The following is a 16,292-nucleotide window of genomic DNA, read 5'->3' on the forward strand; positions in this document are numbered from 1 at the left end:
TTTCTTGGCTATCCACAAGCCCCCCCCCCCCCACCTTGGGACTATAGTCTCATGACTTTTTTTTTTAGGGTTTTGTAAGGCAATGGGGTTAAGTGGCTTGCCCAAGGCCACACAGCTAGGTAATTATTGAGTGTCTGAGACCGGATTTGAACCCAGGTACTCCTGACTCCAGGGCCGGTGCTTTATCCACTGCGCCACCTAGCGGCTCTCGAGAATTCATATTCTTATACCCAAAGCAATGAGAAAAGCTTTGTCCTCTAGGTTATTAAAATTTGAAATAACATGATTTTATGAGCCCAGCAGACATACAAAGTGCTATGCTAAATCATTATACAGCCTTTATTCATTAGACCTAAATAAGAATACTCAAAGAATCACTGGTTATTATCCTTAACCTGTGGCATCTCGATTCTCACTGGCTTCAGAACTCCTCATAATCAACACTTGAGATATGTTGCATGAGCTGTTTCTTCTGAGTCACAACTCTGCCCTTCTTCCAAGATAAAATGAGGCCTTCTGATGAAACTGAGGTTGACTTCAGACTCATTGGGGCGGATAGGTGGCGCAGTGGATAAAGCACCGGCCCTGGAGTCAGGAGTACCTGGGTTCAAATCCAGGTTCAAATCCAGTCTCAGACACTTAATAATTACCTAGACACTTAATTACCTAGCTGTGTGGCCTTGGGCAAGCCACTTAACCCCATTTGCCTTGCAAAAAAAAATCCTAAAAAAAAAAGTCTGACTTCAGACTCACTGTAGCTCAGAAACAGTGAAGCAGCTCAGGCTAAGCGTACTTGCTCATAGTCTGGGGCTAGATTGGTTCAATGAAAGTAAATAGCAATTATTTGTTTTGCTCAGGAAACCCTAAGGGCCTCCCTTCCCAGGCTGTTTTTTTAAAATTCATTTTACTTACCTACTTTAATTACTGAGAAACCCGAGACTCTTGCCTTCCCAGTTGTTTTTTGACTAAGCTAAAGTTGCCATTCTTGACCTCTTTGCCTTTTATCTTACCTGCCTTAATCAATGAATGGGCTTTGCCTCACTCCAAAGGCCAAGGTCTCCCATTACATCCAGGGTCATCTCCAGTAGTCCTAATCTGTATCTGGCTACTGATCCAGAGGAAAAAAAGAGTGGAGCAGCTAGGTGGTGCAATGGATAGAACACCAGCCCTGGAGTCAGGACCTGAATTCAAATCCTGCCTCAGATACTTAATAATTACATAGCTTTGTGACTTTGGGCAAGTAATTCAACCCCATTGCCTTGCAAAAACAAAGGAAAAAGAGAGGCTGGTGACTTTGCAGTCACTTCAATCCAATTCACTTGCATATCATGGCATTACTTCCCTGATGTCATGGTTCTCAAGTGCAAAGGACAAACAACCCATTATGCCAGGAATTTGTCAATACAAGTAAAGTCAAGTTTAATTAATTTAATTTTTGTGTAATTAATTGCATTTTTATTCATGTCTATTTAGTTTTAAGGTTCTATTTAGTTTTAAGATTACATAATAATCTCATTACTTAATATCAGCCTAGTAAAATGTAAAGTTCTGGATAACTTTCACTAAATATTTCTAATTATATTATTTCTTATGGAAAAAAAAATCATTCCCTACTTGATTTCATCACTCAAGAGCTCTGGAACAAATAAACAAGTATCAAGGTATCACTGTACATCAAGGATCAAATACAAACTCCTCTATTTGGCACCCAAAGACCTTCCCAACCTCTTTCCAAAGATTATTTGTTAACTCTATTGTTCTCACATTCTACATCCATTTGGTCCCTGTGTCTTTGCACAGAATGTACTCCTTCCTCAATCCTTTACCTTAAAATCACTCCTTACAACATGACTTGTTATAGTCTTTTCCATGATTCCCTCCCAAATGCTAGTTCTTCCCCATCAAAATTATAATTTACTCTGTATATTCTTAGAACTACATGTCCCTTGTTAGAATGTGAACTCCAGGGCAAGGATTATTTCACTTTTTTATCTTTGTAGACATAGCTTGTCTATCAACTGTTTGTTGATTATTAAGAGTAGGAAGCAGTCTTAGATCTAGTTTAATAATCTCCCATTTTATAGGTGAAAAAACTTTGCATCAGAAAGATTTACTGACTGACTTGAGGACAGGGCATAAGGTGGCAGGACTAGATCTGAAATTCTATTCTTTTGTCTAGTCTCTCTCCTCCCCTGCTTTCAGGGTTTTTCGAGAAAATGTTGCTCAAAGGAAATGATGCAAAGATCCTTCAAATGTTAAGCATATTATTTGCAGATATCAATGCAAAGTCCAGGGAAAAACAATTTTCAACTGATAAACAGTCATAGGATATGAACAGGTAGTTTTCAGATGAAGAAATCTGACATCCATAGTCAAATGAAAAATTGCTTGAAATCACTATTGATTAAAGAAATTCAAATTAAAACAACTCTGATGTAACACTTTACACCTAACAGATTGGTTAATGTGACATAAAAATGGAAATAATGTTGGAGGGGATGTGGGAAAACTGAGACATTAATGCACTGTTAGAGTTGTGAACTGATCCTAGGATTATAAAACTCTGCACATCCTTTGACCCAGAAATATCACTATTAAGTATGTATCCCAAAGAGATCATGAAAAAAGGAAAAAAAAAACCTCACATGAACAAAAATATTCATAGCATCTTTTTGTAGTGGCAAAGAACTAAATGTTAAAGGATTCCCATCCATTGAGGAATAGTTGAACAAGTTGTAGTGTATAAATGAAATGGAATATTTCTAAAAGAAATGATAAGCAAGTAGATTTCAGAAAAATCAGGAGTTACATTAACTAATGTTGAGTGAGCAGAACCAGGAGAAATTTGTACACACTAATAGCAACACTGGGTGATGACCAAGTTTGATAGACTTGGCTCTTCTCAGCAATGCAGTGATGAAAGACAATTCTAAAAGACTTGAGATGGAAAATGCAATCCGCATCCAGAGAATTATGGAGTCTGAATGCAGATCAAGGCACACTATTTTCATTTATTTATTTATTTGTTTGTTTGTTTTCTTTTGTTCTGATTCTTTTTTCACACTATGACTAATATGGAAATATGTATAACATGATTGTGCGTGTATGCCTACATCAGATTCCTTGCTATATTAGGGGAGAGGGAAGGGTGGAAGTTTATAAAAATGAATGTTAAGAACTAATCTTCACATGTAAATTGAAAAAATGATATTCAAAAAAAATTTAAGCCAAAAAAGGGGAAAATATTGATTCAGTTTTCTTTTTGTCCTCAGGTTATGCAACAGAAATATTTTATTTTTAAAAAATGACAAATTACAAAAAAGATTAAGGAATCTATTTTTTGACAGTTTTGTTTCGACATATAAACTTACAACAGGAAAATCATGAGTCAATGTCACTTTAGATTTACAAAATATCATTTTTGTTAAGCACTACTTCACACCATTGTGAATTAGTCAGCCCATGTGTATAATACTTCATGTTCATTTCTTTGGATCAGATTTTTTCCAATCAATGGATGCTTCACCACTTTCTGCTAAGTTATAGAAGGACAATGCTACTGTTCTAAAAAATGCTACTATACCTAAAAAGGTATCCTTAAAATTTTTTAAGTGAAAATTGATTTTATTAACTGTTTTAATGTTACATTTGCTTTCAATATATAATTTTAGTTCTGACCAGTAGAACCAAAACCTCCTGATCCATGTTCAGTATCATCTAAGCCTTGGACTTCTAGTTCTGGATAAAAAACTCGCTCACAAATCAGCTGTGCAATCTGGTCACCTTTTTTCACTTCAAATGTTTCTTTGCCAAAGTTAAATAGTACAACACCAACATTTCCTCTGTACTCTTCATCTATGACACCAGCTCCTACATCTATGAAATGTTTTGCAGCCAAGCCAGAACGTGGAGCAACTCTACCATAACACCCAGAAGGAAGAGAAATCTGAATGTCTGTTTTCACCAGGGCTTTCTCCATGGCAGGTATTGTATAATCATAGGCACTGTAGAGGTCATAGCCCGCAGCCTGCGCTGACCCCTTGGAGAGGGCTGTGGCATGCTCCGAGAGGCGGGCGAAGTGGAGGTGCACAGGGTGCTGCTCCTCGGGCTGCGCCCGCTTGCTGGAGGACACGGCGGCGGGGGTGGCTTCGGAGCAGGGCATGGCTGCGCAGAAAGCAGAAGGGATGGATGAGGCACTAGGGAAGCCCGTCAGTCTAAAAATTTTTTTTTAAAAAAAAGGTACCCTTTATATGGCCAAAATCTTCCTTTTAGGAAACTCATGGCAGCTATGGAAATGAGTTCTGACACTACCCACTGGCCATTTTAAAAAACAAGTGTATAAATAGAAAACTAAAATTTTCAGTGCTAGGAGGAATGCTGCAATCCAATTCTTTTCTGCAGTAAAAGCAACAGAGTAAGGTCAAGTTAAAAATCTCACTGAAGCAAGTTTACTGAAATGGAAACCAAGAAAGCAACTGTAGTGTAGTTTTTCTATATTCAAATGTATAGGAATCTTTACCAGAGAAAGGTTGCGTTATTCATTAAAACACATGGACATGGGGCGGCTAAGTGGTGCAGTGGATAGAGCACCAGCCCTGGAGTCAGGAGTACCTGAGTTCAAATCTGGCCTCAGTCACTTAATAATTACCTTGCTGTGTGGCCTTGGGCAAGCCACTTAACCCCACTGCCTTGCAAAAAAAAAACAACAACTAAAAAAGAAACAAAAAAACCCACACATGGACACACATAAATATATTTCCTTCCAGTCTCTAACAATGTACCAATTATCTAAAATGGTTAGGGAACCATCATATCTTAATGGTGATCTGCAAGGAAATAATCTAAAAAAAGAAGGGAAGGAGTCAAAATATTTCAGTGAATTTTTCAAAGAAAAATGTCTTTTTATAGTGCAAGTATAACCATTTCTTTAAAAATGAATTCAAATTGGATTATAAGAAACAGTGCACCTCACAGAAACCCATCATTTAATTTTTAATATGTGCAAATTAAAATTATCTTAGCAAATTATGTAAAAAGTAAAATTTAGTGAAACTTATCTTCTCAAGATCCGGTTTTAAAAATAGAAAATGTAGAAAAAGGCCATGGGGCTAGTATGCTTCAACAGCAAGAGTAGGCAAACAATAATCAGCCAAAAATTCGTAAATGTGGAAACATACTTTGCCACCTGAATTTTTCTCCAAATTTGTTTAGAGGACAGAATACATCTATGCTTCAAATTTTCATTTTCTTATAAAGAAGGCTTTCTTTAGGGAGCAGCTAGGTGGCACAGTGGATGAAGTACCAGCCCTGGAGTCAGGAGTACCTGGGTTCAAATCCGGTCTCAGACACTTAATAATTATCTAGCTGTGTGGCCTTGAGCAAGCCACTTAACCTCCAGTTGCCTTGCAAAAAAAAAAAAAGGCTTTCCTTTTTCTCTCTTATCTGTTTTTCAATCACTCCATTTTTTCCTCAAGGGAAAAAAACAACAGTTCTTCTTAGAAGTCTTTTCATTGTGTTTTAAATATCAATAATCACAAAAACTTCTGGCTTCTCTTCATCATAGACTTGCATTGCTGAATATGTTATTGCCTTGACTTCAGTCCCCTAAAACAGTGAGACAGAAAAATTAAAATAAAATCTAAATGGAGAAAAGGCAGTAAAATATAATCATAAACCCAGAAAAACAACATGGATAAACTAAACACTTATACTGTTCTGCTCTTCTTCCCTACTCATCTCCTTCCTTTTTGAAGCTAGGTGATACTTTGGCTACAGCACTGCACCTGGAGTCAGGAGAATTGGGTGGGTTTCCCTGGACAAGTTATTTAACCTTGAGCTCCAGTTTCCTCAGGTATAAAATAGGGCTAACAATACCTACGTCCCAGGGTTCTTATAAGGATTAAATGAACTAAGATTTTTTGTAAAGCCCTTTGCAACCTTAAAGTGCTAGATGATGTCATAATCATCTTCTTTTTGCTCATGAGTCCTTCATTTTTACCACTGATCTAATAGTTGCTAATTAGGACAGTCAAGGCTCAGAGAAGCCATTGTGAGCTCAAAACTTGTTGGGAGAGGCTCCTAATTGAAGTTTAGGAGAGTCCCTTAGAAAAAGTATAGTTATAGGGATAGATATATATGGAGATGGGGGTGGGGGAGTTGAGTGGGGGGATGGAGTCCTAAGTGGCTTGGCTCTTAGTCATATAGGTAGCAAACATCAGAGGCAGGATTTTGAACCCAGAGCTGGTGCCCTCTACTATATGGTCTGGCCTCAGGAAACAATGCTATCCATATAGTTAAACTAATTTTTATTCCAAAATAACCTATGTAACAATAATCTTTTTGGTCCATAACTGATATCCCTCTATCTACATGCACATTAGCAGATGCTCCCTGGTTATGGACTGACTTTGAGCTGCCTGGGGGCTCCTGGGTCACCTGACTTATTATAGCTCACTTAATCATGTGATTTCTAATAAATGACACTTCTACCATGTTTCAGCATTTACAACATGCTTCACATACAGCAGTCATTTACCTCCAGACAAAAAGGTAGAAATGCTTCATTCAAAATTTTGAACATAATATTAGGAAGTAAAATTATATCATATCTCTTTTACTTTCGAGTCAAAAAAGTTTATTGAAATTTTACATACCTGAGGATGCTTGTTCAAAGAAAATTCTTCTCCCCACCTTAAGAAAAATTAAGATGTGTTTAAATCTTGCACAATTTTAGGAATTTCTATTGGATTTTTATATTATAAAATAATAATGCAACACAAAATAATGCAATAACACAAAAAATAAATTTTTATGGTACTTTAAGATTTGCAAAGCACTTTACACATACTATTTAATCATTGAAATTAAGTTATTTCATAGTTATTTGATCTTCACAACAAACAACCCAATAAAATAAGTACTACACAGAGGAGAAAAACAAGCAAGGAGAGCTCTTTTTCAGGTCACATAATTAGTATGTGCTGGAGGTAAAAGGATTTGTACAGCACTTCTTAGGTGTCATGAACTATTATGACAAATTTTTTTTTAGGTTTTTTTTTTGTGCAAGGCAATGGGGTTAAGTGGCTTGCCCAAGGCCACACAGTTAGGTAATTATTAAGTGTCTGAGACAGGATTTGAACCCAGAGCCAGTGCTCTATCTACTGAGCCACCTAGCACCTCCTTGACAAATGTTTTTTTTAACAAATATTTCATTTAATCTTCATAACAATCTTGAGAAATATTACAACTAGGAAGTATCTGAGGCTGCATTTGAACTCAAGCCTTCCTGATACCAGGCCCAGTGCCTTATCCAGAATCATTAGTTTTCTCAATAGCAACATAAGTTACCTGAAATTTCAATAATTAGGCACATGGAGGGAAAAATAACTTTCATGAAGAATTTTATTTTGAAAGGTCTACTGTCCTAGTTTTTCAGATACTTTGGCCAAATTCCAGGCTGAGGGACACTCCTGAAAACAGTGTGGAGTACAGGGTTCAGCATATAGAAGGTATTTAACAAATGCTGTTTTCTCTCTCTCTCTCTCTCTCTCTCTCTCTCTCTCCTTAAAATGTGATTTCAAGTAAAAGGGGAATAGACATATAATCTGGGGATTAGGCTGGTGTCTATCTTTGACCTAAGGTATGAACACAGTTTCTACTTTAACATTTTCCCAAAATTTTACTCACTTTCTTGACTCATCCTTTAAGAGAGGATCTAGACTGGGACAATATGCTTTGTATGGATATTCAAATTACTTTGTATGTATAATAAAAACATTTCTAGATAAAAAATATGTTTTATAACCTGACCTTTCCTACCTTTCCAGTCTTTGAATGCCTTATTCACCCTCATGTATGCAGTGATTGACCTCCAGGCTATTTCTTTTAGATCTTCCATCTACTCTCTCCATGAATTTGCACTCTTAATTATGCCCTGAATTCTTCCTCATGTCAACTTCCAGGCTTATTTCAAGACTCACTTAAAATCCTACCTCCTATGAGACTTCCATTTCAGTCTATCTGTGGCGTGAGTCTACATAACTGTTTGTCTGCTGTCTTTCCCATCAGACTGTGAACTACTTGAAAACAGAACTATCTAGTGCCTTTCTTTGAATCTCTACTACTTAGCACAAAGTAGGTGCTGAATAAATGCTTGTTGACTGATCTAAGTTTGGCCTTAAAGAAGAGAGATGTGATTGTACTTCCCTCTTTCTTTTCAATAAATATGGAATGCTATTTGTAACTCCCTATTTGGTTTGTTTTGTTGAATTGCTTTCTTCTTCCTCTTCCTGTTCTGTTCTTTTTATAAAAGATGGCTGTCCAAGTAAGGCGGGGTCAGAGAGATATTGGAGAAGATGTTATAAGAACAAAAGAGAGCCAGTGAAATAAAAACAGGTTTGAAAACATCTTTTACTTACCCAATTGAACGTAACTTGAAGTTTCTTTGGTCAATAGATAGTACTTTTACTTCCTAAGGAGAAAGAGTAGAAGGAAAAGGAGACTTATATTTCTAGATAAAAATAATCAGGGTCATCAGAAGCCTTCCCCCAAGGGAAGGGAATTCAAATATTAAGAGCAAATTATGTTTCAGTAAAAAATTGGGATGATTTCTCTGAAACAACATCTTTTTGCATATTTGCATAAATGGTCTCAATTAGTTTAGCTTTAAATAATCTATGAACTACAATTTTGAGATCAGTCAACAGTGCAAAATGGCAGCCACAAAACTAATCTTAGCAGCACTGAGAAGCCCAGTTCTAGGATTATGGAAGTCACAGTCAACTGCTTAGAATACATCTGGAATACTGGATTCAGTTTTAGGTATATTTTAGAAGTTTTTGATAAACAAGAGAATGCTCACTAGAGAGCAATCAGGTGAAAGGCTTTAAGGTTCATGACTTATAGATTAGCTGAAGAAGTGGGGATGTTTGAGGTGGCTAGGTGGCATAGTGGATGAAGCACCAGCCCTGGAGTTAGGAGTACCTAGGTTCAAATCTGGTCTCAGACACTTAATAATTACCTAGCTGTGTGGCCTTGGGCAAGCCACTTAACCCCGTTTGCCTTGCAAAAAAAAAAAAAAAAAACTAAAAGAAAAAGAATTGGGGATGTTTACTTTGGAAAAGAGAAGATTCTTGGAACAGGACAGCTATCATCAAGTACTGGAAGGTTAATCTGATGTCATGTGTTAAAAGAAATAATAGAAGAATCTGCAACAATGAGTTTAAACTGCAGAGCCTGCCCTTAGGTTTGATGCCAAGAAGTAATTCCTAACAAGAGCTCTCTAGAAGTGACATGGGCTGCCTCAGGAGTTCTAGGTTCCTTTTTCTCCTGCAGGCATTCTGACCAAAAACTAGATAATCAAAAATGTCTATGAGAGTGTAAAGGGGAATCATTCAGACATAGGTTGGACAATATGACTTCTGAGGTAACTCCACTTCTGAAATTCTGTGCAGTGGACCAAAAAACCCCTCTGCTTAGTAGAAGAGAAAATCATGACTTACCCGAGGTATGAAGAATTCATCGGCACTAAATTTATAAAGCCACTCATCCAAAAAGTGAAAAAGAAGAGACTGCAGGTCATCTCCTACAAAGTCAAATCACAAAGAGTTATAAATTTGCTGTTCTTCAGATTCAGAAATGATTTTTCCTACAAAGAGATCATTAAAAAGGGAAAAGACTCACATGTACAAAAATATTCAGAGCAGCTCTTTTTCTGGTGACAAAGAACTGGAAATTGGGGAATGGCTGAACAAGTAGTGATATAAGAATGAAATGAAATATTACTGTACTATAAAAAAAATGTTTGGGGGTGGCTAGGTGGTACAGTAGATAAGAGCACTGGCCCTGGAGTCAGGAGTACCTGAGTTCAAATCCAGCCTCAGACACTTAATAATTACCTAGCTTTGTGGCCTTGGGCAAGCCACTTAACTCCATTGCCTTGCAAAAAAAAAATAAAATGCTGAACAGGCAGATTTCAGAAAAACCCGGAAAGACTTACATTAACTGATACTGAGTGAAATGAACAGAATGAAGAGAACTTTGTACACAATAACAACACTGAGTGATGACCAGTTATAATAGACTTGGCTCTTCTCAGCAATGCAGTGATCAAACAAAATTCTAAAAGACTTGAGATAGAAAATGCCATCACATCCAGAGAATTATGGAGTCTGAATACAAATCAAAATAAACTATTTTCTCTTTTTTGTTCTGACTCTTCTTTCACACCATGACGAATATGAAATATGTGTAACGTCACTGTGCATTTATAACCTATATCAGATTATTTGCTATCTTAGGGTGGGGAAGGGAAGGGTGGAAGAAAACTTTACAAAAATGAATGCTGAATACTATCTTTATATATAATTGGACAAATAAATTAATAAAAATATAAAGAGGGGCAGCTAGGTGGCGCAGTGGGTAGAGCACTGACCCTGGAGTCAGGAGTACCTGAGTTCAAATCCAGCCTCAGACATTTAATTACCTAGCTGTGTGGCCTTGGGCAAGCCACTTAACCCCATTGCCTTGCAATAAATAAATGAATGAATGAATGAATGAATGAATGAATGAATGAATGAATAAAGATAAAAAGAAAAGAAAAAATATAAAGAACTAAAGACAAAGAAAAAAGTATATTACAAACCTAAAATTTAAAAAAAGAAATGATCTTTTTAACAAATAAGTTTATATCCATTTTATATTTATATTTTTTCATTCTGACAACAGTTTATCATATAGGACTGCATAAATTTCATGAAGAAAAAAAAAGTCTTATCTTTTCCTCACTCCAGTCCCAGCACAGTATATGTACTTAGTATGTTTGATAAGTCAATGAACAGGAAATAGGGAAACTAAGAACTTCCACGTTTTCTACCATGAATGAAATCAGTAATCAACTACATGTTTGCATATGTCAACATGAGAAGAAGAATAAGTTTGGCTAATTAGCTTTTGGGGGGCTTATACCGTCAAATTTTCCTAACACGTTCAATGACATGAAATGATGCACACGTACAGTAATTCCCTCTTTGCAGAATGCACTTATTCTTAGGAAAAAAAGAATACGAAAAATAAATTTTAGCAGTACCTCTTGTTTTGTTTTTTTTTAACCACACAGGCCTTTCCCTTATGCTACCCCAGTGAGCAAAGTAGGGCAAAGTGAAAATCTGGTGCTGGGCTAGGAGTTAGGAAGACCTGAGTTCAAATCTTGCCTCAAACACATATTTCTTAGCTGGGGATCCTAGGAAAGTCACTTAATTGCTTATCTCCCTCAGTTTTCTCAACTGTAAAATGGGGATCACACTAATACGTTTCTCAAAACACAGTAGATGAATAACAAATCTTTATTCCTTCCCCTGCCTTGAAATAATCACTCAGTGTGACTGATAACGTGGCCACATCTGACTGCACATGTACCTTCTATTCCCAGTGTACTCTCCCTTGGGCAGTGAAACCAAAGTTTAACCCCAATCCAGATGCCTTTGTTTTGTAAGAAAAATGTGTGTTTACCTTCAGCTTCCACTTCAACTGTTTGGAGAGGTTCAACAGTTCCTGTGTCTGTCATGTAACCAAACATGGCCATTGCGCACTGTTCAAATGCTTCTTCCAATGTGTCTCCCCAAGCATGTAACCTATGGAGATGGGATCAAGTCACCCCGGCAAAAGAATCACTTCAGGGCAAAGAGGTAGCCAACTAGGGTGAGTACAAAGACTAACTGCACTGCTACCAGTGCTTCGAAGCCACCACTTTTCTAGCCCAGAGGAACCAGATTAGGGAGGAGAAATGAGGATGAGACTAGCCATACAGAACCTCCCTTTTAGTTTCAATTTAAATGTAGATTTTCAAAGGAATACATATATTATAGAGAGAGACTTTATGCCTTCACATTCCAGTAATACTCACTGTACATCAGCTGTGTGATCCAGATCTAGGGGAGGGAAAAATACTAATGAGATTCTAAATCTGATGTTCACATAAGATACAAAAATTACAATTAGTTCATTATTATAAAAATACTAAACTCTGATGAAGATTAACAGAATACTATATACCTCATGCCCTATTACCAATTTGTACATAGTTACTTTAAAAGATTTAACTCTATCTGGTTACATGCTATTCAGTAGCTGTATCAGACAGCACAGAACAGCAGACAGAGTTGACCTCAGAATCAAGGAGTACTGGATGCCTCTGCCACATATGGAGGTGGGGGCAAGTCATCAATCAAACTCAGCTCCCCAGACAACTGTTTAAAGCTATAAATTGCTGAGAAGGTGATAATCTGCAATGGAAGTTCCTTATCCAGAAGCCTCCACACTGATGAAATTATGGGTTCAATTTAAAATTGGTATCATTAGATTCAACAAGTCAAACTTGTAACTAACATAACTGACAATTCCTGCAGCGAATAGCAGGAACTCTGATTTCTCAGTGATCTGGAGATTATCTAAGAAATTATCATTTCTTAGTAAAAAAAAAAAAAAAAAAAAATTATATATATATATATATATATATATATATATATATATATATATATAACCAAGTGGTTTCCTGTCATTAGTAAACAAAAAGACAGAACAGTGTTCCCTAGTTGATTTTCCCCCAACATGGAAAATTAAATTTTTTACTAAGCATATTCTAGGTACTATGTCAATCAAGGAACATACCTCTATGGAAAATAAATGGAAAGCTTTCTCTAAATTTTGATTTTTTTTAAACTTAGCACTAGATAAGAAAATTTTCTCATTAATAGAAACCATAGAAGCATTCAAAACTACATTTTACATTCACAAAGTATGATAGGCTAAACAATTTCTAATGTCTCTAAAGAGTTTTGCTCAAAGACAAAACACTGAAGTAGCAATGAAACAAACACAAATTAATGACTGCTGTCAGAGGAAAGAATGAGAATAATTTTTGTTAAGGAAGGCAACATAATGGGATCGAATGGACTAGGAAATAAAAGACTTCATTTTTAGTCTCAGTTTTGTCATTATCTACCTGTATAAATTCAATTGCTACTATTTCCTTTGTGGTTCAGTTTCTTTATCTTTAAAAATAGGAATGATACCTTCCCTACTTCACTAGATGGTTTTGAGGTACAAATTTGTATTATCTTTCACATTTGTTCCTTCCATTCTCACTATCATTAGCCAGTCCTTCCTTTAGTTTATTAGAAACTTCAAAGTATTATATAATAATAGTTGGCATTTAGCTATATAAATGTTATAGTCATTACATACTAAGTTACTTAGTCTTCTTGCCTCCATACTTCTCCCCTTCTAAATCATTCTACAATTAATTCAGTGCTAGATTCTTTTGAAAACAATTTAAGAAAATTATTCAATTGTTCCTCCACAGGATAAAATTCAAATTCTTTAGGTGATCAATAAATATTGATTAAATACAATAATGATTAAGTAATATTTATGTGAGTGAATAGTATAGTGGTATTCTATACCATAACTTAATTTAATCAAAAATAGCACCTCAAATAAGGACCAGGATATTTAACTATCCTAAAACAAATGGCGACCAAGGTGAATAATCCTTCCACTCAAGAATATGACCACTCTAATGAGAAGAATAGGAGACAAAATAGGGCCAGAGTGCCTTCTAAAGTCTTTATTTAAGGAGGGCATCCATATCATTTTTTCCCACCCCACTGCTCTCCTGACTTCAAGATCTCCCAAAAGTCATCATCCTGCAAGATTAGACTAATTCTGAAATTCACAGTTCCTTAGTGTCCCTTTCCCTGGGGTCCCTGGAGTGTGGACACTGAAGATCGCCTGCCAGATCATCTGGTACATCCATTTAAGCCCAAGGCAGTCATCTCATTATTTCTCTATAGGCTTCAGGACTTCAGTATCCATTAGATTTTGAGTGCCTAGAAGGTCCTATTTTGAATACCCAGTGCTTATTAGTACAGCTATTGATATTTGTCCTTCATTTTCCTAGAAGACCATGACATCAGGGAGGTAATGCCCTGACAAACAAGTATATTGGATTTGAGTGAGGGGGAACTGTGCTAAGTCCCCAGCCTCACTTTCACTTTTAGAATGACTAGAGATGGCTCCAGATGGAAGATCCTTCTTCCTGAGCTCAAATTTGGCCTCAGACACAAGTTGTGTGATCTGGACAAGTTGCTTAGTATTAGTGCCTAGCACATAGTAGACACTTTAATAAATGTTAACTGACTGACAAAGAACCAGCTAAAGCTTAAGAAATAACTGAGATGTTCATCTACATACAAAGCATATTGGAAAGAACAAGACACTGGACATCTTCCCTACTCTTTTATGTAGTCTGTTAAGACTATATAGAGCTATTGCAATATTTAGTGGCGCCATGATGCACAAAGCATTAGGTTTGGAGTCAGGAAATTTCACCTCCCTGAGTTCAAATCTGGCCTCAGACACTAGTTGTGAAACCCTAAACCCTGTTTAACCCTATTTGCCTCAGTTTCCTAATCTGTAAAATAAGCTGGAGAAGGAAATGGCAAAGTACTGCAGAATCTTTGTCAAGAAAATTCCAAATGGAGTCACAAAAAGTCACACATGATTGAAATACAAGTGGACTTTTTATGATTTCTCCTCAGCAAGACTGCCCTGGAGGTTCCAACTATTTGTTCTAGGCTGGCTAGTTTCCAGGTCATTGCACAAATACCTATGATCATTCCCGGTTTTCAAACAGATTGTTTCCTTCAACTGAATGCTGGCTTTCCTCTCCTCTTGTCTAGTCAAAATCTATCTATACTAGCTTATGTTCCCAAACTCATCCTCATCGATCTGCCTTTTCAACAAATTCTTGTAGCAACCTACATTCTTTAAACACCCAATTAACTTATTATACAGCTTTCTAATTCTTTCATGAACACTGGTCCTGGGTTCCCAACCAGAACATAAACTCTTTTAAGGTACAATCTTTTGCATATAGTGGTCACTCAAGTATTGGTTAATTCATTTTTTATCCCCTGCAATAGACACTAAATAAAATGTCTTTAAATTTACTCAGCAGTTTCTCCTACTTTAGCATAGTAGTGTAGTCCAAAGGAAAGAATGCCAGATTTGGAGTTATAATACCTGGGTTCAAATTCCAAGCTCTGCAGAGTCTCTAATACCAGTTTGATCTTGGACAAGTCACTTAATCCCTCTGGGACCATGTCCTTTTATCTGTAAAATGAGGGGTTTGACCATTGATCTTTGAGATTCCTTCCAACTTTAAATCTAAGATCATGTGACTCTTAACCCAAAACCTCTAAAAGAACTTTAAAGAAATATACATTAGGGTATATCTGTAGCCAGAGAAAGAACGATGGAGTTTAAACAAAAACCAAGGGCTATTAACTTTAATTTAGGAAAAAAAAACTGGTATCTTATTATCTGATCTTGCTATCTCTTATACTTTGTTTCTTCCTTAAGGATATGATTTCTCTTTCCTCCCATTCTATTTGGATCAATGCCTACCATGGAAACAATGTAGAGCTTGGCAAATTGCCTTCTGTGGGACGGGGGTGGGAAGATTAGGGAAAATATTGTAAAACTCAAAAAGATATACATGGAGGCAGCTAGGTGGCGCGATGGACAGAGCACCAGCCCAGAAGTCAGGGAGTACCTGAGTTCAAATTCGATCTCAGACATTTAATAATGACCTAGCTGTGTGGCCTTGGGCAAGCAGCTTAACCCCATTGTCTTGCAAAAAAAGCTAAAAGTGAAAAAAAGGATGCGGGAGCTCGGAGGCGGGGAGGGACTTGTCTGCAGAGGCATCTCGAGCAGGATACTGGGCACTCCATTTGAGGGTGGGCGTCTCGGGGTTCCCTCGGAGCCTCAGGCTGCCTGGGGGTGGGGAGAAGTGGCAGCGTCCAAAGTCCCATCAGGGCTGGGGCTCGGGAGGGCCCATTCTGCGCCCTAAGGGGCCCGCCCTCTCTAGGAGAGCCCCAGATCCTAGGGAAGCGCACTCACACTCGTATTTCCGTATGGCCGGTGGGTACTTGGCCTTGATCGCCTTCTGCGCTTCATTTAGGTTGTAGTCCCTCTCGCCTTCCCCGTCCTGAGCCATGACCGCCACGCCCCGGGCTCCACTTCCGCCCTTCGGCGAAGCAGCTTCCGCCCGGAGGCCCCGCCCCGCGACGCGTGCGCTTAAAGGGCCAGGCCTCCGTTGTAGCCATGCCCCTCCGCCACGGCTCGCTGGCCCCGAGACCCTGCCGCGTAGAGGGAGGAGCTAGCCCGGGCGGGCGGCGGCGGAGGGGCTGAGGTAGCCCTCCTCCCCGAGGACGGAAGTGAGGCTTTTCTCA

General features: G+C 37.7%; 1 protein-coding gene and 1 pseudogene across 3 annotated transcripts; both read right to left on the minus strand.

Moving 5' to 3' along the window:
* Positions 1 to 694: 694 nt before the first annotated feature.
* LOC141508803 (deoxyuridine 5'-triphosphate nucleotidohydrolase pseudogene) lies at positions 695 to 5,410 on the minus strand (annotated as a pseudogene).
* On the minus strand, positions 4,731 to 16,179 carry ZBTB8OS (zinc finger and BTB domain containing 8 opposite strand). 3 transcript variants are annotated; one of them, XM_074217736.1, is made up of 7 exons: positions 15,961 to 16,179; positions 11,903 to 11,927; positions 11,509 to 11,630; positions 9,501 to 9,583; positions 8,418 to 8,470; positions 6,654 to 6,690; positions 4,731 to 5,604 (listed from the first exon to the last, which is right to left on the minus strand). In XM_074217736.1, the coding sequence occupies exons 1-7, from the start codon at positions 16,055 to 16,057 to the stop codon at positions 5,518 to 5,520; spliced, it is 504 nt and encodes a 167-aa protein (XP_074073837.1). In that variant the 5' UTR covers positions 16,058 to 16,179; the 3' UTR covers positions 4,731 to 5,517. The 3 variants fall into 3 exon arrangements, with proteins under 3 accessions (XP_074073837.1, XP_074073835.1, XP_074073836.1); XM_074217734.1 differs by lacking the exon at positions 15,961 to 16,179 and adding an exon at positions 15,082 to 15,953; XM_074217735.1 differs by lacking the exon at positions 11,903 to 11,927 and having other exon boundaries at positions 15,961 to 16,049.
* Between the last annotated feature and the right edge of the window lie 113 nt (positions 16,180 to 16,292).

The sequence above is a fragment of the Macrotis lagotis genome, chromosome 1, assembly GCF_037893015.1.
Source record: "Macrotis lagotis isolate mMagLag1 chromosome 1, bilby.v1.9.chrom.fasta, whole genome shotgun sequence".
Taxonomy (NCBI): Eukaryota; Metazoa; Chordata; class Mammalia; order Peramelemorphia; family Peramelidae; genus Macrotis; species Macrotis lagotis.